At 45.2% G+C, this 20,687-nt stretch overlaps 2 protein-coding genes across 2 annotated transcripts; both read left to right on the forward strand.

The window, feature by feature from the left end:
• Positions 1–2,709: 2,709 nt before the first annotated feature.
• On the forward strand, positions 2,710–9,347 carry nrl (neural retina leucine zipper; the record flags this gene model as incomplete). Its single annotated transcript, XM_079221122.1, has 4 exons — positions 2,710–3,336; positions 6,137–6,424; positions 8,870–9,085; positions 9,186–9,347. The coding sequence occupies 4 exons, from the start codon at positions 2,710–2,712 to the stop codon at positions 9,345–9,347; spliced, it is 1,293 nt and encodes a 430-aa protein (XP_079077248.1).
• A 2,632-nt stretch (positions 9,348–11,979) lies between these two features.
• On the forward strand, positions 11,980–19,591 carry LOC306738724 (GTP-binding protein REM 2-like; the record flags this gene model as incomplete). The annotated part of the gene is made up of 5 exons (XM_079220619.1): positions 11,980–12,036; positions 13,265–13,559; positions 13,645–13,718; positions 16,117–16,294; positions 19,299–19,591. Exons 1-5 carry the CDS (start codon positions 11,983–11,985, stop codon positions 19,589–19,591), a joined length of 894 nt encoding a protein of 297 aa, XP_079076745.1. The 5' UTR covers positions 11,980–11,982.
• Positions 19,592–20,687: the final 1,096 nt, after the last annotated feature.

A 20,687-nucleotide genomic window follows, 5' to 3' on the forward strand; every position in this document is an offset into this window, starting at 1 on the left:
GTTGTTATATTGCTGCCGATGTGGTTGTCGTATAGTAAATATGTTCATTTTCTTAACAGATGTTATTCTCTGTTTCCTGCCCAGCGACTACAGATTAAAATCAAACTAATATACATTATATATAAGAGAGACGAGGAAAACTGAACGAGAGAAATTAAGAATTAGAAGCGAATAGAAGAACAGAAAGAGGAAAACAAACGAGAGAGACATAGCCAGAGTGTGAACATGCCTGTGAACCATGATAGAGAGATATGGGGACAGAGAGAGAGAGAGAGAGAGAGAGAGAGAGAGAGAGAGGGGATTGTTGCAAACAGGGATTTGCAGCAGAGGGGAAAGAAAGAAAGGGGGCAGTGGCACTCAGTGACAGAGTGCTATACACACACACACACAACACACACACACACCAACACACACGCTGTTTCCTCTGGGTCTCCATTCCAAACGTGTCAGTCAACCCGGTCAGTTGATTATTTGTGTGTGTGTGTGTGTGTGGTGGTGGGATGTGGAAGAGACCGAACCATCCTTCACCTCTATGACCGACGGTAAGAACCCTTTCTCTCTTTATTCTACTTCTCTCTCTCTCTCTCGCTCGCTCATGTGTGTGTTGGTTTTTGGGCCTTTTTTTTCTTTCTGGTCCAAAGCCTCTGGTCCTCCATTGGAGCCGCGTCCCGGTGGCTTCCCCTCACGGCCCACGTCGAGCCGCGGGGGTCGAGCCTAATGAGCGGAGGTGGACTTTTTTAATGAGAGGTTCACGTTGGTGCTAATAGAGCGTTCCATCCGAAAGGCCTGGAACCTGGAACCTGGAACCTGGAACCTGGAACCTGGAACCTGGAACCTGTAGCCGGGGTCGTCAGCTACTCTTTCACGGAGTTACCGACGTTTTTAGAACTGTTGGATGGATGTTGAAGAGGTTTTCATGTGACTTTAAAGTCCACGTTTTTCATCTTGAATCTGACTGATCGGCCATACATATACATATATATATATATATATATATATATATATATATATATATATATATATATATATATATATACATATACATATATATATAAAAATATATATATACATATATTTCTCTGATACATGTGCGGGTGTCTCTGGGCTCTGGATTACAGTCATGGTTGATAATTGGATTTGTGTCTCCAGGACTCGTGGATCTTTTCTGTCAAAAATAATTTAAGGCCTCGGAAATTCTTCCGCTTCGGTCGGTCGGCAGATCTTTCTAGAAATATGATGTTATATCTGTGTGTGTGTGTGTGTGTGTGTGTGTGTGTGTGTGTGTGTGTGTGTGTGTGTGTGTGTGTGTGTGTGTGTGTGTGTGTGTGTGTGTGTGTGGTAACCTGAAATCATCTCCACATGGAGATGAATTCAAACACTTGGCAGCAGGAGGATTACATTTTAATTTGAGATAAACAAAACATTTTTCTATTATGTTTTTCTTTATGTCGTCACATGAAAGATAAGACGTTCTTTTAACGTTCTTTTAATTCACGGAGTAGATTCCACGTCACAAAATGGAGTTTGTCTCGTACATCTGGAGACGTTCTGGTCCGTCTGAAAGCTTCAGGAGCGTTTGTGTCAGGAAGAGTGTGTGTGTGTGTTCATAGTGCTTTAAGTGTGTGTTAATATCTTAATGCAACACAAACAGGCCGACAGACTCACACGTCCACCTTCATCATGAAGAAAGTCAGAATTAACTTTTAACCCTTTAATCGTTCCATCATCTTTGAATAGAAGCTGTCAACATCTAGATGTTGAACTGGTTTTGATTCACAAAAAAATGGCTGCCATTTGATAAAAATGCAGTTAATGGCTTTATTAATGGTTAATATATAATGTACTTATGCTTTATAGATCAGTTTTAGTTAGCTCTTTAATTCATTATGGACTTAATACAATAACTTACTGTAATAAAAGAATGTTAATATGTTGTTAATATGTTTTTTAACCTTTATGTAACGACGGCAAGTTTCATCGTATAAAAACACAGATGACATTTAAAGGTTAAACACAACATACAAATATATATATATTTAGAATTTACATATAAGAGAAACAAGCTGGCACATTACATTAATCAATTTTCAATCTTGCATGCTTAAATAAAGCATTTAATAAAGAGATTGTGATGTGATTTAAGGGCTAATAAAATATAAAGCTAGGGGAGGATTCTCACCAACCTTGCAACCAGAAAGTTGTTCTTATGGATCTATAGAGCATTAGTGAATGATTAAAGGGGAATTAAACACACCGCATGCATTAGCTGCTGTACAGCATAAGCCACCCACATCTCCAGGTGAACTGTCTGTGGTTACGTTGCATTGTGGGTAATGTAGGTGGCAAATGGAATATACAAATATCACTGAATTTGTACACCCAGAAGCTGACAGTCCTCTTTTAATACCGCTTAATAAAGCCATTATTTACAGCTTATAAACCCTTAATAAAGGGATGCTTGATCAGAAAGTGGCACCAAAAATGCTTTTTTTGATAAGTTCATACCTGGACATCTTGTCTTCACCCCTCAGGACAAGAGACACAGAGACAAGGACACGGGGACGCACAGTTTCTCCCAGAGGAAACTCACCTGACGGTCGACTTCCTGTCATCCCTGCGGTGTACGAGCTGCACCGAGGACGAGGACCGGACCTTCCAACCATCCTGACGCGCAGGAAATAAAACTACAGGCCTGTTGAAGCAGACGCCATGTCCTCTCCTTCCCTCCCCATGTCCTCCCTCCCCCCCAGCCCCCTCGCCATGGAGTACCTCAACGACTTTGACCTCCTCAAGTTCGAGGTGAAACCGGACACTCCTCCGCTCCCGTACTCTAAATCCGGGCTCCCCCACGACCCCTCCGGCTCCCCGTACACCGGCCACCCTCCGCAGGACTCCAGCCTGAGCTCCAGCCCGTACGACTCGCTGCCGCCCTCGCCGGCGCTCAGCGACGGCCACCCGCCGCCCTCGGGCTCCTGCTCCCTCTCGTCGTCGTCGTCCTCCATCTCCTTCCCGCTCTCCCTCTCCAACAGCTTCACCTCGGGCATCAGCTCCGGCTCTCAGGGGAACGTGGAGGGCAGCCCGGGTCCCGGCGGGCCTCCGGGCGCCACCCCGGCTTCGCTGGAGGACCTGATCTGGCTGGCGGCGCTGCAGCAGCAGTTCGGCGGCGAGGCGGCGGGGCCCGCCTCGTTGCTGGGGGCCTTGGGAGGAGGAGGAGGAGGAGGAGGAGGAGGGCCAGAGCGGGGGGACCGGGACCGGGGGCCGGTCAACGGCTTCCTGGGCTGCGAGGACGCCGTGGAGGCGTTGCTGAACTCCGCCGCCGCCGCCGTCAGCTCGCAGGTAAATCCGCCTGTCGTCAGGCGCCTCGTGATTCTTCTCTCTGCCTAGAGGGCGGTTGCTAACGTTTTCTCCACTGAAAAGGAACCCTAGAGGGCAGTTTATCATGTTTTCTCTACTGGAAAGGAACCCTAGAGGGCAGTTAATCATGTTTTCTCGACTAGAAAGGTGCCTAGAGGGCAGTTTCTAACATTTCCTCCACTGAAAAGGAACCCTATAGGGCAGTTTATCATGTCTTCTCCACTGGATAGGTGCCTAGAGGGTAGTTCATCATGTTTCTTCCACTGGAAGGGAACCCCAGAGGGCAGTTTATCATGTTTCCTCCACTGGAAAGGAATTCTAGAGGGCAGTTTATCATGTTTTCTCCACTGGAAAGGAACCCTAGAGGGCAGTTTATTATGTTTTTTCCACTAGAAAGGAACCCTAGAGGGCAGTTTATCATGTTTTCTCTACTGGAAAGGAACCCTAGAGGGCAGTTTATCATGTTTCCTCCACTGGAAAGGAATTCTAGAGGGCAGTTAATAATGTTTTCTCCACTAGAAAGGTGCCTAGAGGGCGGTTTCTAACGTTTTCTCCACTGAAAAGGAACCCTAAAGAGCAGTTTATCATGTTTTCTCCACTGGAAAGGAATTCTAGAGGGCAGTTTATCATGTTTCCTCCACTAGAAAGGAACCCTAGAGGGCAGTTAATCATGTTTTCTCCACTAGAAAGGTGCCTAGAGGGCGGTTTCTAGCTTTTCTCCACTGGAAAGGAACTCTAGAGGGCAGTTTATCATGTTTCCTCCACTGGAAAGGAGCCCTATAGGGCAGTTTATCATGTTTTCTCCACTGGAAAGGAATTCTAGAGGGCAGTTTATCATGTTTTCTCCACTGGAAAGGTGCCTAGAGGGCGGTTTCTAGCTTTTCTCCACTGGAAAGGAACTCTAGAGGGCAGTTTATCATGTTTCCTCCACTGGAAAGGAGCCCTATAGGGCAGTTTATCATGTTTTCTCCACTGGAAAGGAATTCTAGAGGGCAGTTTATCATGTTTTCTCCACTGGAAAGGTGCCTAGAGGGCGGTTTCTAACGTTTTCTCCACTGAAAAGGAACTCTAGAGGGCAGTTTATCACGTTTTCTCCACTGAAAAGGAACCCTAGAGGGCAGTTTATCATGTTTTCTCCACTGGAAAGGTGCCTACAGGGCAGTTTATCATGTTTTCTCCACTGGAAAGGTGCCTAGAGGGCGGTTTCTAACGTTTTCTCCACTGGAAGGGAAACCTAGAGGGCAGTTTTTCATGTTTTCTCTGCTGGAAAGGTGCCTAGAGGGCAGTTTATCATGTTTTCTCCACTGGAAAGGAACCCTAGAGGGTAGTTTATCATGTTTCCTCCACTGGAAAGGAATTCTAGAGGGCAGTTAACAATGTTTTCTCCACTGGAAAGGTGCCTAGAGGGCGGTTTCTAACGTTTTCTCCACTGAAAAGGAACCCTAGAGAGCAGTTTATCATGTTTTCTCCACTGGAAAGGAAATCTAGAGGGCAGTTTATCATGTTTCCTCCACTGGAAAGGAACTCTAGAGGGCAGTTTACCATGTTTCCTCCACTGGAAAGGAACTCCAGAGGGTAGTTTATCATGTTTTCTCCACTGGAAAGGAATTCTAGAGGGCAGTTTATCATGTTTTCTCCACTGGAAAGGTGCCTAGAGGGCGGTTTCTAACGTTTTCTCCACTGAAAAGGAACTCTAGAGGGCAGTTTATCACGTTTTCTCCACTGGAAAGGTGCCTAGAGGGCAGTTTATCATGTTTTCTCCACTGGAAAGATGCCAAGAGGGCGGTTTCTAGCGTTTTCTCCACTGGAAGGGAAACCTAGAGGGCAGTTTATCATGTTTTCTCTGCTGGAAAGGTGCCTAGAGGGCAGTTTATCATGTTTTCTCCACTGGAAAGGAACCCTAGAGGGCAGTTAATCATGTTTTCTCCACTGGAAATGTGCCTAGAGGGCGGTTTCTAACGTTTTCTCCACTGGAAAGGAATTCTAGAGGGCAGTTAACAATGTTTTCTCCACTGGAAAGGTGCCTAGAGGGCGGTTTCTAACATTTTCTCCACTGAAAAGGAACCCTAGAGAGCAGTTTATCATGTTTTCTCCACTGGAAAGGAAATCTAGAGGGCAGTTTATCATGTTTCCTCCACTGGAAAGGAACTCTAGAGGGCAGTTTACCATGTTTCCTCCACTGGAAAGGAACTCCAGAGGGTAGTTTATCATGTTTTCTCCACTGGAAAGGAATTCTAGAGGGCAGTTTATCATGTTTTCTCCACTGGAAAGGTGCCTAGAGGGCGGTTTCTAACGTTTTCTCCACTGAAAAGGAACTCTAGAGGGCAGTTTATCACGTTTTCTCCACTGGAAAGGTGCCTAGAGGGCAGTTTATCATGTTTTCTCCACTGGAAAGATGCCAAGAGGGCGGTTTCTAGCGTTTTCTCCACTGGAAGGGAAACCTAGAGGGCAGTTGATCATGTTTTCTCTGCTGGAAAGGTGCCTAGAGGGCAGTTTATCATGTTTTCTCCACTGGAAAGGAACCCTAGAGGGCAGTTGATCATGTTTTCTCCACTGGAAATGTGCCTAGAGGGCGGTTTCTAACGTTTTCTCCACTGAAAAGGAACCCCTAGAGGGCAGTTTATCATGTTTTCTCCACTGGAAAGGAATTCTAGAGGGCAGTTTATCATGTTTTCTCCACTGAAAAGGAACTCTAGAGGGCAGTTTATCATGTTTTCTCACACAGAGCGTATCGCCGACTCGTCTTCATCGTCTCCCCTCTTCCGCCCCCTCCTCTCTTCAGTTTCCAGGTCTTTCCCAGAGTTCCAGCAGCAACCTGGGAGACTCCAGCAGCGACAGCGGCGCCGACATCTCCTGCCCCAAAGGCGCGGACATGTGCCACCGGCCGCTCGTCTTCCTCTCATCCGCCGCTCCCTCGCTGCCCAACGCCGCCTCCGCCTCCGCCCCTTACCCACAAGCCCTCAGCCCCCAGGGGCGCCTTCATCACCACCAGCATCACCATCACCACCCGCACCACTCCATGCATGGCAGCCATCACCATCATCATCATCACCACCCACAACTCAATCAGGTACGCGTCACTCGGTGGCGGCGGACGCGTTCGGCGGTGAAACACGGGAGATTTGTTTTGGAGGTGAAATGATTAAAACGGTGGCACTGTGTGAGCGGATGGAGAGAGGGGATCGTGTGAAGGATTAAGATTAGGACGTTACAACACGGTTATTAACGTCTGTGTCCATCTCTGCAAGGGAGAAGCACATTATTTGTCTGTTAAGTCTAAAAAAAACATGCATTTATGTGTAAGAATACGTCCCCACGTCCCATTTAGCATGCAAAATTACTATAAACATTTAAGACATGCTGTATAGCGTAGTTCTAATCATGTATAAGGACTCTGTTAAGTGTTAATGTTCGGTCTTGGTCAGCAATAACTTCTCCTAAACATCAATATTTTATATCATTAGCTAATATATTATCTGTGGTGAGTTGCAGTTGTTGACAAATGCTGCTGCTTATGTATTATAAACCATTTTAAACATTTATGTAGTTCTTCTTCTACGTATAAACACTAAAGATAATCGGGGGGGTTTATGATTTTTTTTAATGAATTTTAGATATCCTTGTATTTTTTTTATTCCAGCACAGACATTTTAATATTAAAAATGATTAATTCATAGTCATTTCAAAATGTGTTTCGGAAGGTTAAATCAATTGCTGCTGATAAAACTCAGAGTGTAATTTAAATTGTTAATAACTTGGTGGTGTAAGTTCTGGTGGAGACGTCTTAGTGGATCTCTATGTGGAGCACAGCCTGAGCTTATTATGATAATATCTGCTATTATTGCTGTGCGTAGTCCTGATAACTGTCACACACACTTAGTCAGATTACATGACAGATTATGGACATGTGGTGTCGAAATGTGCCCCCTGAGACACACACACACACACACACACACACACACACACACACACACATACACACACACACACACACACACACACACACACACAGTACAACACATCACATGTCCACCAATCAGAGGCAGATTCAGGCCGTCTGAGGGGTGAAACATATAATAAAAAGGCCACCAGCTGCATGAAGAAAGTGGTCTAGCATATAGGGATACTGCATCCTGTTTTACTCCAAATTAGGGGAACCATGAGTGCAGTGCATCTCATTTTCTCTACTAGAAGGGCACCCAGAGGGAATATTGTCACATTTTCTCCACTGGAAAGGAACCCCAGAGAGCAGTTTATCACATTTTCTCCACTGGAAAGGTGCCTAGAGGGCAGTTTATCATGTTTTCTCCACTGGAAAGGAACCCTAGAGGGCGGTAAATCATGTTTTCTCCACTGGAAAGGAATTCTAGTGGGCAGTTTATCACGTTTTCTCCACTGAAAAGATGCCTAGAGGGTCGTTTAGCATGTTTTCTCAACTGAAAAGGAACCCTAGAGGGCAGTTTATAATGTGTTCTCCTCTGGAAAGAAACCCTAGAGGGCAGTTTATCATGTTTTCTCCACTGGAAAAGAACCATAGAAGGCGATTTCTAATGTTTTCTCCACTAGAAAGGAACCCAGGAGGGCAGTTTATCATGTTTTCTCCACTAGATAGGAACTCTAGAAAGATGTTTATCATGTTTTCTCCACTGGAAAGGAACCCTAGAGGGCAGTTTATCATGTTTTCTCCACTGGAAAGGAACTCTAGAGGGCAGTTTATCATGGTTTCTCCACTAGAAAGGAACTCTAGAAAGACGTTTATCATGTTTTCTCCACTGGAAAAGAACTCTAGAGGGCAATTTATCATGTTTTCTCCACTGGAAAAGAACTCTAGAGGGCAGTTTATCATGTTTTCTCCACTGGAAAAGAACTCTAGAGGGCAGTTTATCATGTTTTCTCCACTGGAAAGGAACTCTAGAGGGCAATTTATCATGTTTTATCTACTGGAAAGGAACTATAGAGGGCAGTTTATCATGTTTTATCTACTGGAAAGGAACTCTAGAGGGCAGTTTATCATGGTTTCTCCACTAGAAAGGAACTCTAGAAAGACGTTTATCATGTTTTCTCCACTGGAAAAGAACTCTAGAGGGCAATTTATCATGTTTTCTCCACTGGAAAGGAACTCTAGAGGGCAGTTTATCATGGTTTCTCCACTAGAAAGGAACTCTAGAAAGACGTTTATCATGTTTTCTCCACTGGAAAAGAACTCTAGAGGGCAATTTATCATGTTTTCTCCACTGGAAAAGAACTCTAGAGGGCAGTTTATCATGTTTTCTCCACTGGAAAGGAACTCTAGAGGGCAGTTTGTCATGTTTTCTCCACTGGAAGGGCCCTAAAGACCCTTTTATCACCTTTTCGCCACTGGAGTCTACCGGTGCCACACAGTCATATGTTTATGTTAAATCCACTTCACACTCATCCCACTCATCAATCATTTCCAGCGTTTGTCCCATTGCCAATTAGCATTAAATTGCACCATATTCACTCCGTGTGTTTTCTCCGTCTGCTGCTCGGGCAGTGCGGGGTGAACGACCGCTTCTCCGACGACCAGCTGGTGAGCCTGTCGGTGCGGGAGCTGAACCGACACCTGCGGGGCGTGAGCAAAGACGAGGTGGTGCGCCTGAAGCAGAAGCGCCGCACGCTAAAGAACCGCGGCTACGCGCAGTCCTGCCGCTACAAGCGCCTGCAGCACCGCCACGCTCTGGAGTCGGAGAAACACGTGCTCACGCAACAGGTACCCGACCTCCCCGACCCCTCAGACGTCACCCCGACCTCATGACACTTTATAGCGATAAATATAAGTGTGCTGTGTCTTTTCCTTCCCTGCCGCTCAGTTGGATCAGCTACAGTGCGAGCTGACTCGAGTGCTGAGGGAGCGAGACGCCTACAAGGCTCGCTACGAGAAGCTACTCGGCACCAACCACAGCATCGTCGGCGACGCCCCGCCGCCCCGCGTCAGCAACCCACCTTCCCCGCCCCCCGACTACTTCCTCTGAGCTCGGCCCACGGGGAGGGGAAGAAGAAGGGAAACCAGCCAACGTGAAGCAATCAATGATGAGTAATCAGACTTGGGGAAGGAAAAACAAGGATGTGTGTGTGTGTGTGTGTTTGCGTGTTTGTGAGTGTGAGTGTATGTGTGAGAGAGAGAGAGGCATTGGCAGGCAGTTTTGGGGCGATACGACTGACTCCCCTCTTGAGTGATTAACGGGGAATCGACCGTTAATCCGTTGGGTGACTCGGCTCTCGGCCGCTTCACCGACTCTTTTTACTTCACTGTGAATGATAGTTGCACACCAAAAAAGTGCAACGGCGGACAAACGAGACCATGATGAATGGATCGAAGAAGAAGAAGAAGAAAAACCACAAAAAAAAGCTTTATCTTGCATTAAAAGTTAACAATAGTCCCCTGACACTGCTGAGCCTTGTATCTATATGCAATATGAAATAGCCGCACTGTGCTCTCCGAATGAGTGGCTGAGGCTCAAACTGTAGTTGTGTGTTGTTGTGTTTGACAATAAGCTGCTAAAGCTGCAGAGGTCTGAGTAGTGCAGTGGTGCTGGATGTGGAGTGGTATGGGCTTGGGTCGCGTATCCACGGCATGCGGTTGTGTTTGCCAGGCTAATATTTCACAGTTGCCTACCAAAGTCTTTAAAGCTCACCAAGACTTGTTATTCTTTGTAAAGTTGAATAATCATAGATTAAAGAATGTACAAGGATATACCTATCATGGGAATCTTCCAGTGATTGTGCTAAATGAATAGTCGGAGGGGAGAGGGGGGGTATTGCTCTTGTGTTTTAACAACGAAATCGACCTTTTGCTCGTTGGAAATGGCGACTTTTAGCCATCAGCGGTGACTCTTCTGCTCTTCTTTAACAACCAGCGAGAGAGAGAGCAGGAGGGAAGAGTGTGGCATGATGTGTGTGGTTGTGTCCGCTTCTCCAGACTGTAGAGAAGCTTTATTTTTCGGGGGGCAGTTTGAACACCTCTGTAAGATGGACGGCCACAGAGCTGGTCCCTGTGGACTCGGGGGACCGTGGGGCGACGGATGCAACAGAAAACTAAACGCTGCAGGGATTCCAAAATATCATTTTTTGTATGCAAAAGAAACAACAATCTCTTGGTGGAGACAGCTTCCTAACTGTCCCATGAAATCATTGCCAGGGTTCATGCATTAGAGCTATTTATTCTGTTTGGGTGTATAGGTATAAATAAATTGTTCTTTTATTTATTCTCTTATTTATTCAGTATTTATTGTTTATTTATGTATACTGATTCTACTTTTCCTTTACTGGTTTTATTCCACTAGCGTGTATTTTTACTTTCCTACAGTTTTATTATTTTATTCCAATTGTGATTAGAATTAACATTGTTGCAAAATAAATATATAAAAAAATAAAATAAAAAAAAAGACATGATGGGACATGACGAGGTTTCCTGCTCCTGTTGTAGTGTGGGTTCATACGCTGTGAAATAAACAAATACTTCACATCCCGTCCTGTGTTTCTGTGCCGGGTTTCAAACTCTCGTCCTCTCTTCTGTTCACCTATCTGAGCATCTGTGCTTCCAGGTCTTCCATCCTCCATCATCCCTCCATCCTCCCCCTGCAGCCTCCCACCCCTCTCTCTCTTTATCCCTATAGTGAGGCAGTGACCCTGGGTGAGCGCTGTTTGGGATGACCTCATCTCCAGCTCTGCCTCACCCTCCCTGTGTCTCTCTCTCTCTCCCTGGCCCGTATAATGGGAGCGGGATTAGCGCTATAATAGCGCCCCGGCTGTTCACTGCCGGAGTCCATTGTGGCTTTGTGTGGGAGGGGCGCGCCCGCGGCTCGCGGACACGCTCTCGCATTTTGACAGAAAACATGTTCAAACACACTCCTTGGATGAGGGGGACGGCAGGATAAATGACTTTATTACATAAAGATGCAAATAAGCCGCTCACTAAATGTGTGTGTTAAACCTGGGAGAGACAGACTGATGGAGCAGGCAGGTTGCCATGCCGAAGGAATACCCGCATGACACATTTAAACACACGGTATATCCCCAAGGACACGCACACACACACACACAGCCACACACACACACACACACACAGAGAGCCAATTAGTGAGGGGGAGACTGGTGTGGTGCTGCGCCCTAGCGGCCGTTTCCCATATCGCATCCTCTTCCTCCTCGTGACACACCGAGCATCTCTTCTCCCGCACACTCCCTCCTGCACCAGAGAGAGAGAGAGAGAGAGAGAGAGAGAGAAAGAGAGAGAGAGAGAGAGAGAGAGAGAGAGAGAGAGAGAAGATACAATCTGGAGGAGCGTTTTCTCTGTGAGTCACAGTCTGGTTTCGGCGATGAAAGACGGTGCTGCTGACTGCAGAACCGGACCTGGACCCTAACCTGAGGAGACGGGAGTGATAGAGGGAGAGAGAGAGAGAGAGAGAGAGAGAGAGAGAGAGAGAGAAAGAAGGAGAAGAAGGAGAGTTACTTTGTGGGGTTGCGGAGAGCCGCGTGACAGGTGAGAGATCATACTGTGCTGTTTGTGTGTCGGGGGGAGGAAGAGGAGGAGGAGGAGGAGGAGGAGGAGGAGGGTCATAAAGTGGGTGAGGAGTCATTATTTCCCGGCTGCTTTATTTCAGTTTGCAGATGCCGACAAATGTGCCCGAAGACCGGCTCAACAACGAGGAGAAGGCGACCAAGGTGAGATGCACTGGGGAGAAGGGTGTGTGTGTGTGTGTGTGTGTGTGTGTGTGTGTGTGTGTGTGTGTGTGTGTGTGTGTGTGTGTGTGTGTGTGTGTGTGTGGAGAAAACAAACAAACAAAAAAGCTCCAACATCAAGTGTCCAATTAGCAGGTTTGGGTCAAAGTGGTGTTTGATATGTTGATTGGCATTAATGGGGGATGCGGGGGGGGGGGGGGGGGAGGGGGGGGGGGGGGGGGGCAGTGTGTGCGTGTGTGAGTGTGTGTGTGTGTGTGTGTGTGTGTGTGTGTGTGTGTGTGTGTGTGTGTGTGCTGCATTTTCTTGTTTTAATCACTTAATCCAACTTTTGTCTAATTAATTAGGGAGAATATTTATTTGTTAGTGTGTATTTTTCTATAATCACAAATGTACAATGTGAAATGTTCTTAGTGACGATCATGAGTTAACCGGTATAAATCGGTCAGTTGTTGTTGTTTTTGTCGGTTTAGTTGCATTATGTCTTTTGTGTCTGTAAAGGTAGAACATTACCCAAATGATGTCATCTGAATTATTTTGGGATTACGTACAGAAATCCTTTATTTAAGGCTAAAGCGTCTAATGTAGGACATAGTGCTGCAGGGAGGATGTGTTTCTATGGGCTAACCCAGAGGTTAGCGTCGCTCTGGTTCCTAAACAACGAGCCGATGATTCTGGATCGCTGAAGAAAATGACACGTCTTGTTCTGCAAGATAATCTTTCACGAATGAACACCGACTTCTATCATTTTTTAAGCTCAAAGGCTGCATGCTATATGTCAGCCTCTGAGACAAGTCCCTGACATTATGAAGATGTTAAATACTAAGTAGCAGCAATATCACACCATCATGGTGATTGGGCTTTGGGTTAGAATAGTTAACTGTTATTAACCCTGCAGAAAGAATAGTTAACTGTTATTAACCCTGCATAAAGAATAGTTAACTGTTATTAACCCTGCATAAAGAATAGTTAACTGTTATTAACCCTGCATAAAGAATAGTTAACTGTTATTAACCCTGCATAAAGAATAGTTAACTGTTATTAACCCTGCAGAAAGAATAGTTAACTGTTATTAACCCCTGCAGAAAGAATAGTTACTTGCTAATGAATGCATAATAGAGCATGTACTAATCTTAATAAAGCAACAAAAAACCCTGCTGGCCCATCCCATAATGTTCATACAGTGCTGCTCAATGTGCTCCTCTCTCTCCAGTGCGACAGCATGACTCTGTCCAGCACGGCGGGGCGCAGAGGCAGCACTCCTCTGCCCATAAAGCACCAGCTGCGGCGAGAGGAAGCCGTCCACGACGACGGCGACTGGGCCGGAGCCTCCGCCTCGCCCCTGGGCTTCGGCCCGGCCGCGGGCGACCCCCCGACCCTGGCCGTGGAGGGCCGGCCCGACGGGCCCCTGAGGATCGCCCTGCTGGGGCAGAACGGCGTGGGCAAGTCCTCGCTGGCCGTCGCCCTGGCCGGGGACACGGACCGGACGGCGTCCGTGGACTCTGATGGTACGAAGCCGACCCGCAGAGGTGAATGCCTTGCAAACACGCCGCGGCCCAGGTGAGACCTAACCGCTGCTCTGCCTCTCCTCAGGGGAGGGCCACGTGCGCGCCGTCACCGTGGACGACGAGGAGAGCACCATCATTATCTTTGACAACTGGAGACAGGTGAGACCAGGCGACCCGCATCCCTCATTAGAGGCCACCGAGCCTCTGCTGCTTGTTGACATTTCACTGTGCCATATATATATATACATACATATATATGTATATATATATGTATGTATATATATGCAGGATCCTTGGGCTCAAATTGTACCTTTTCAGTTTGGACTCTTAACATATTTTTCCTGAAAGCCTATTTTATTGGAACTTCATTCAAAGTCATTTATTCTGCTGCACATGATGATAAATAATTATCCAGGAAATCGGTACCTGGATTTTTAGCAGTGAGGAAAACACGACTTTGTCCATGCATTCATCCCTCCGTATATACATTGGAACTTAAGAGTATCCCAGCATGCACTTGGAAAGGTTACTAATACAACTAACATGTAGCATAACAATACATAAAACGTAAAAAAAAGAAGAAAGAAAATGAAATGAACTACTATACAACACTTATTATTAAGGTTTGGTTAGTTAATAGTTAATAAGGCCCTATTAAGATGCTTTATAACATTATTAGGTGTTACTATGACTATATATGTGTTAATAATAGCATTATAAACACGTTTATTGACAGTTTATAAGGCATTTATAAGCATTTTAAGGAACCGTATAATGTTTAAGAATGTTTTTTATGATACACATTTATTTATTTATTATAGTTTAACTAACTTTTCTATTGTGTCCTCGTTAACCCTTAACTACGCCTTTTGTGTAGCTTTATTAAGATTAATACATGCTCTAATATTAATGTATTAGCAGTTAAATATTCTTTCTGCAGGATTTATTAGCAGTTAACATAATTTTCTGCAGAATCTAACACATCTAAAGCGAGAACAACGCCTAAGGTTAATAGGTATTAATTGGACACTTACTTACAGTTAACTATGCTAATTACCTAACGTTGCTACCCAGATGTTTTCTGCGTATGCAGCATAGTTTAGGCATATTTTAGACATCATATTCTATACATCTGGATCAGATTGATTAATGTTCTTGATGTCACTAGAACTGAAACGGTGGCAAAAAGAGGAGAATACGTCTGCATCTGGATGAGGGAGGAAAAGCTCATTATCAGGTTGTTTTGCACACTTTTCTCCTCTTTTCCCTCGAGTGCAGCTCACAGGCATCAGAGAGAGAGAGAGAGAGAACAGAGCAGATGTGCCAAATGAAAAAAATAAACAGAATGCACACAATCGTGACACAATGCGTCTATTTCGATGTTCCACATGTGCTCCTCTCCGCACAGCGAGCTGTATCTCATGTGAGAGATGCTGTGTTTGCCTTAAAAGAAATGTTCTTATGTAATTGTGTGACGTCTGTGTCTATCGGTCTGTGTTCAATTCTTAATTAGAAGGAAATGGAAAGTCAATGGACCGACACGCTGAGAGGCTCAGGCAGGTGTTCAGTGTGTGTGTGTGTGTGTGTGTGTGTGTGTGTGTGTGTGTGTGTGTGTGTGTGTGTGTGTGTGTCAGGGAGAAGTGGAGGTGTTCTTCAGTTTGTGCTTTCTACAGCATAGTCGTTTTTTGTAGGGTTTTAGATGAAGCGCCTTCCTCTGTTCCCATGCACATAGAAGCTTATACATGAGAGCAAATGGAAAGAAAAACATTTGTGCTCATTGGAATGTTTTTTTTTTCTCCAGACACATTCTTATACCGTGAAACATTACGCTAATGGACGGATGTTATGGTCAAAATCGTTCATCTCGGTGTAGGTCATGCATTACCTCGATAACCACGCTCTGTCTAAAGGTATAAAAGTGGTATTAACGTTCGAATAACATTTAAAATATAAAAATTAACCTCTTATCTTAACGCAGTGGTTCTCAAACTTTTTCTGTCACGCCCCACTTTGGAGGAAGAGAAAGGTTCACGCCCCACCGCCCCACCACATCGTAGGAAAATGGTCCATGCTGAATTTTTATTGAAATAACTTTGTGTGACTCCTCCATCCGTGATTTTTCAAATAATAGAATAAAGAAAATTGTAAAAAAAAACAAGTAAACCAGACAAAAACTAATAACATGTGTAATCACTTTGTTAGAACAATGCAAATAAAGTTATATCTGTGAAAAAAAATAATAATATCTGGCAAACAAAATAGCTTATTGTGGCTGTAATTAACCTGTTTTGCACTGAATATCTTTTTAAGATAGTAACTAAAGAATTAGAAGAAAAAAAAGTGATGCACCCCACCTGTAATACCTTCGCACCCCACTAGAGGAGCGCCCCACAGTTTGAGAACCACTGTTAACGTGATTCATACTGAAACGTGTTTTCTGTTTATCTGCATGAAACCCTGCGATACATTCTCCTGTGTTACTCCTCATGGTTCCCTTTGCCTGCAATGTGCTTATTATAATATCACATAAACGAGTATATCATGTCTACGCCCTCAGGACCTGTCGGCTCTGCAGTGCGAGGTCGGCGTTCTGGTGTTTTCGGTGACCGACCGGCGGAGCTTCCACCGGACCGCTCAGCTCCGGCTGCTGCTGAGGGAGATCCAGCCCAAAACCCCCATCATCCTCGTGGGCAACAAGAGCGACCTCGTCCGCACACGTGAGGTCACCTCTCAAGGTGCACGAGGAACCTTTTCTTATTTCTTCCCCTTCGCCCCCTGCTGCCCTTTGTAGGTGTTGACATTATCAGCGCTTCACGTGGGAAATATGCGCAAAATGTGAATGTCAGAGTCATCGGCTTCCTCCAGTTAAAGCAGGAGAGCGATCATGTCTGTGATTGGACCGCATGGAGCCACTGAAAACCAACAATTTCTCTCCAATATTAATTATAACTGATTAAAAGAGAGAGAGAAAACATGCACGTGAAAGAGTTTTATTTAAACCCAAATCATGATATTTTCCAAAATCTTACCAAGTAGGTCTGTTTGTGGTCAGATGATTCTCAATATTAATGAATGCACACAGAAGGTTTACTTTTTGTTGTTGTGATTGACACATAAATGACATAAATGTGATTCAACGCACCCACAAATAAGTCAGCATTATATATAAATGTAATCGAAATCCACAAGTGAATTAATACAATTCACAAATATATTGTTGGTACACGCAAATATGTCTTTGTTTTAAATAAATGTCAAAGAAAATCCACAAATATGTGTATTTGAAAATACTATAAAAAAAACATTTGGGGATGTTTTTACCTTTATATACAACCCGTTGAACCCGGATTCACAAACTGCTTGTTGTGTGTGAACTTCCCTGTGTGTGTTTTTTATTATTATTTATTGTTACTGAGGCTGACCCCATGGGTTTGTTGCCCAAACCTGAGGAGATTATTTTGGCAGAAAGGCGTTCTGGCAGAACCGACTGAGGGAAAACGTCTCCCATGTAACAAAAGCATCCGCAGTTATTTTGAGAGATACTTCGGGCGCTCGTTGCTTTTTGATAAAAAGTCAACGGTACAAGCCTTTGTACATAAAAACTTTGGGTGAGAGGTTAACAACAATTCCCAACGTGCATTTCGGCAAAAAACAACAACAGCGAGCACAGAGATCAAAGTCTGCAGGTTTTGAGTCTGTTGACTCCAAAGTCACCAAAGTAAATATTTGTTTACAAGATGCAGATCTCACAAACTTTCTGACATGAAAAAACATCCATCCATCTATCCATCCATCCATCCATCCATCCATCCATTATCAGCCGCTTATCCGGGGTCCGGTCGCGGTGGCAAACCTCTAATGGGAGGCGTCCAGGAGGCATCCTGACTACATGCTGAACCACCTCAGCTGACTCCTTTCGACACGGAGGAGGTCCGAGCTCCTTACTCTATCTCTAAGGCTCCTTACTCTATCTCTAAGGCTCCTAACCCTATATCTAAAGCTCCTTACCCTATCTCTAAGGCTCCTTACTCTATATCTAAAGCTCCTTACTCTATAGCTAAGGCTCCTAACCCTATATCTAAAGCTCCTTACCCTATCTCTAAGGCTCCTTACTCTATATCTAAAGCTCCTTACTCTATCTCTAAGGCTCCTTACTCTATCTCTAAGGCTCCTAACTCTATCTCTAAGGCTCCTTACTCTATGTCTAAGGCTCCTTTCTCTATCTCTAAGGCTCCTTACTCTATCTCTAAGGCTCCTAACCCTATATCTAAAGCTCCTTACCCTATCTCTAAGGCTCCTAACCCTATATCTAAAGCTCCTTACCCTATCTCTAAGGCTCCTTACTCTATCTCTAAGGCTCCTTACTCTATAGCTAAGGCTCCTTACTCTATCTCTAAGGCTCCTAACCCTATATCTACAGCTCCTTACTCTATCTCTAAGGCTCCTAACCCTATATCTAAAGCTCCTTACCCTATCTCTAAGGCTCCTTACCCTATCTCTAAGGCTCCTGACCCTATCTCTAAGGCTCCTTATCCTATCTCTAAGGCTCCTTACTCTATCTCTAAGGCTCCTTACTCTATCTCTAAGGCTCCTTACTCTATCTCTAAGGCTCCTTACTCTATCTTTAAGGCTCCTTACTCTATCTCTAAGGCTCCTTACCCTATCTCTAAGGCTCCTGACCCTATCTCTAAGGCTCCTGACCCTATCTCTAAGGCTCCTGACCCTATCTCTAAGGCTCCTTACTCTATCTCTAAGGCTCCTTACTCTATCTCTAAGGCTCCTTACTCTATCTCTAAGGCTCCTTACCCTATCTCTAAGGCTCCTGACCCTATCTCTAAGGCTGAGCCCGGCCACCCTACGGAGGAAGCTCATCTTGGCCGCTTGTATCAGAGACCTTGTTCTTTCGGTCACGACCCAGAGTTCGTGGCCATAGGTGAGGGTTGGAACGTAGACCGACCAGTAAATGGAGAGCTTCGCCGATCCGCCTGTCGATCTCGCGTTGAAGTCTCCCAGGAGAACTGTGTAGTTCTCCTGGGATTTCAACGGAAAACACATTTTTGCAAAAACAAAACAGAAAAAAAGATTGAACTTTGCTCGAGACCTTTTCACCATCTTCCAAATGAGGTGTGAAGTGAATACCGTTTCAAACCATTGGCGTCTCCTCGCTTTGGAGCATCTTTGATATCATACTTCCATCGTCCCCGGTTCGATTCCAGCTCATTGCCTTTGTTGCATGTTACACCCCAACTTGTTTCCTGTCCCTATTTTATTATATTTATTCATTATTTTATTAAAAAAAGAATTCTGGTGAAGCAATGCGACAAAAAAAGAAGGTAATGAAATGATAAGAGTCCGGGAGTATATATAGATTGGGTTTAGTAGGGTGTGTGTTGAATTAGGTTTCACTTTTGTTTACATGTCCATAGTATTGGCTTTTTCTTCTGGCAAATATTTGATATTGCACGTACAGCAACGAGCGTAGTCAAACTCGAGTGTCCTTCACTTCACCAGCAGGAGGCGCTCAAATGCCAGCTGGAGCGTAATGATGATGAGTTGCATCGAAAACAATGAAGAATGATACCAGCTTCAGATTTTGTAAAATGAGAATCGGTCCCTTCTGGGCTCCCTGCATAGATAATAATTATAAATGAATGAAAACACTTCTTAGTTTCAGGTGATTGTACGCTGATGAAAACATAGTTATGAATATTGTGTTCCATCCCTCTCCCCCTCCATCAGAGGCCATGTCCAGCGCCGCCCTCTTCAACTGTTTGTACCTGGAGATCTCGGCCTCCCTAGACCACCGGACCCCGGAGCTCCTGGACTGCGCGGTGCGGCTAGCCAGGGGCCAGTCGGCGTGGCCCCCGGGGGCGAGCGCCGAGGACATGAGCGGCGACGGCCAGCGCGAGAGCATCACCTCCCGCGCCAAGCGCTTCCTGTCCAGCCTGGTGCCGCGCTACCCGCGGGAGCGAGAGGCGGGCAAGTTCCTGAGGCAGAAGTCGCGCTCGTGCCACGACCTGGGGGCCCTGTGATCGGGGGGGCGGGACTTAGACGGGGGGCGGGACTTAGACGGGGGGCGGGACTTAGATGGGGGGCGGGACTTAGCGGTTAGTTAATGCCGGAGGTGACAAAAGGAGGGGAAGATGTGCAGGTGCCTGAGTGAACGGCAGGACAATGGAGGAGTTGATGTTTTGTACACAAGACCGAGCAGCAGAGATGAAATACATGTACATAAACTATACGATAGTACTGACGCATAATACCACCCTCAGAGATCAATAAAATGCTCTCTTTTTTTTGGAGTCTTGAGAAAGTCTGTTTGTCTCCGGTTTCTGTTTTTGCACCGAAGTCGTCACACGTTGTTGTTGTTGTTGACGAGGAGAGCATTGATCTCATGCAACACTTCAGCTCAGGGTAAAGCCACGACACACACACACACACACACACACACACACACACACACACACTAGTGGGTTAAGAGCGGTAAAATAGTGAAAGTGCCAGCAAGCAGAGGAATACATAACAAAAAGAGGGTTTTGAGCTTCAGACTGGATTTGGAGAGCACAGCAATGAGAGATGGATTATTGTATATGGAGCGATTGTTGCCATGTTACGGTTGTCAAGGAGACCTGGAATCAGGGAGACGTACACATACTATTCGTTTCAGACTTAGAGACGGGAAGGCCGATTCCCATGCAGTTAAATTGCTTCTTTTTTATATATATATAAAATTCGGGTCCAAATTAAAATGCAAAGGATTTTTATATTTTTTCTATGTCAGATATCAGCTTCACTCATCTGTATCTCTCTCTCTCTCCTCCTGAGCACTTCATCCTCCCACTTCCATCCTCCCACACCGGAACAAAGATCCAGCACATCTCAGGTCGTTATGCCCATCATTTGTTATCAAAGGGAAGAGCTGTGTTATAATAATAGTTTAAAAAAAAAGACAAAAAACCCAGTGGCATGATATTCTGACTCATCTCTGCTTGGCTGCTGGAACAGATTGAAAGGTTAAGATTTTGGGAATCGTTCAACGTGAGGCGGGGGCGCCCTCTTGTGGCCGAGATGAGACGCCACAGCCGAGCAGATGAAGGTGAAGAAGACCAGTTGTGAATGAGAGAAGAC

The sequence above is a fragment of the Taurulus bubalis genome (assembly GCF_910589615.1).
Source record: "Taurulus bubalis genome assembly, chromosome: 7".
NCBI classification, from domain to species: Eukaryota; Metazoa; Chordata; class Actinopteri; order Perciformes; family Cottidae; genus Taurulus; species Taurulus bubalis.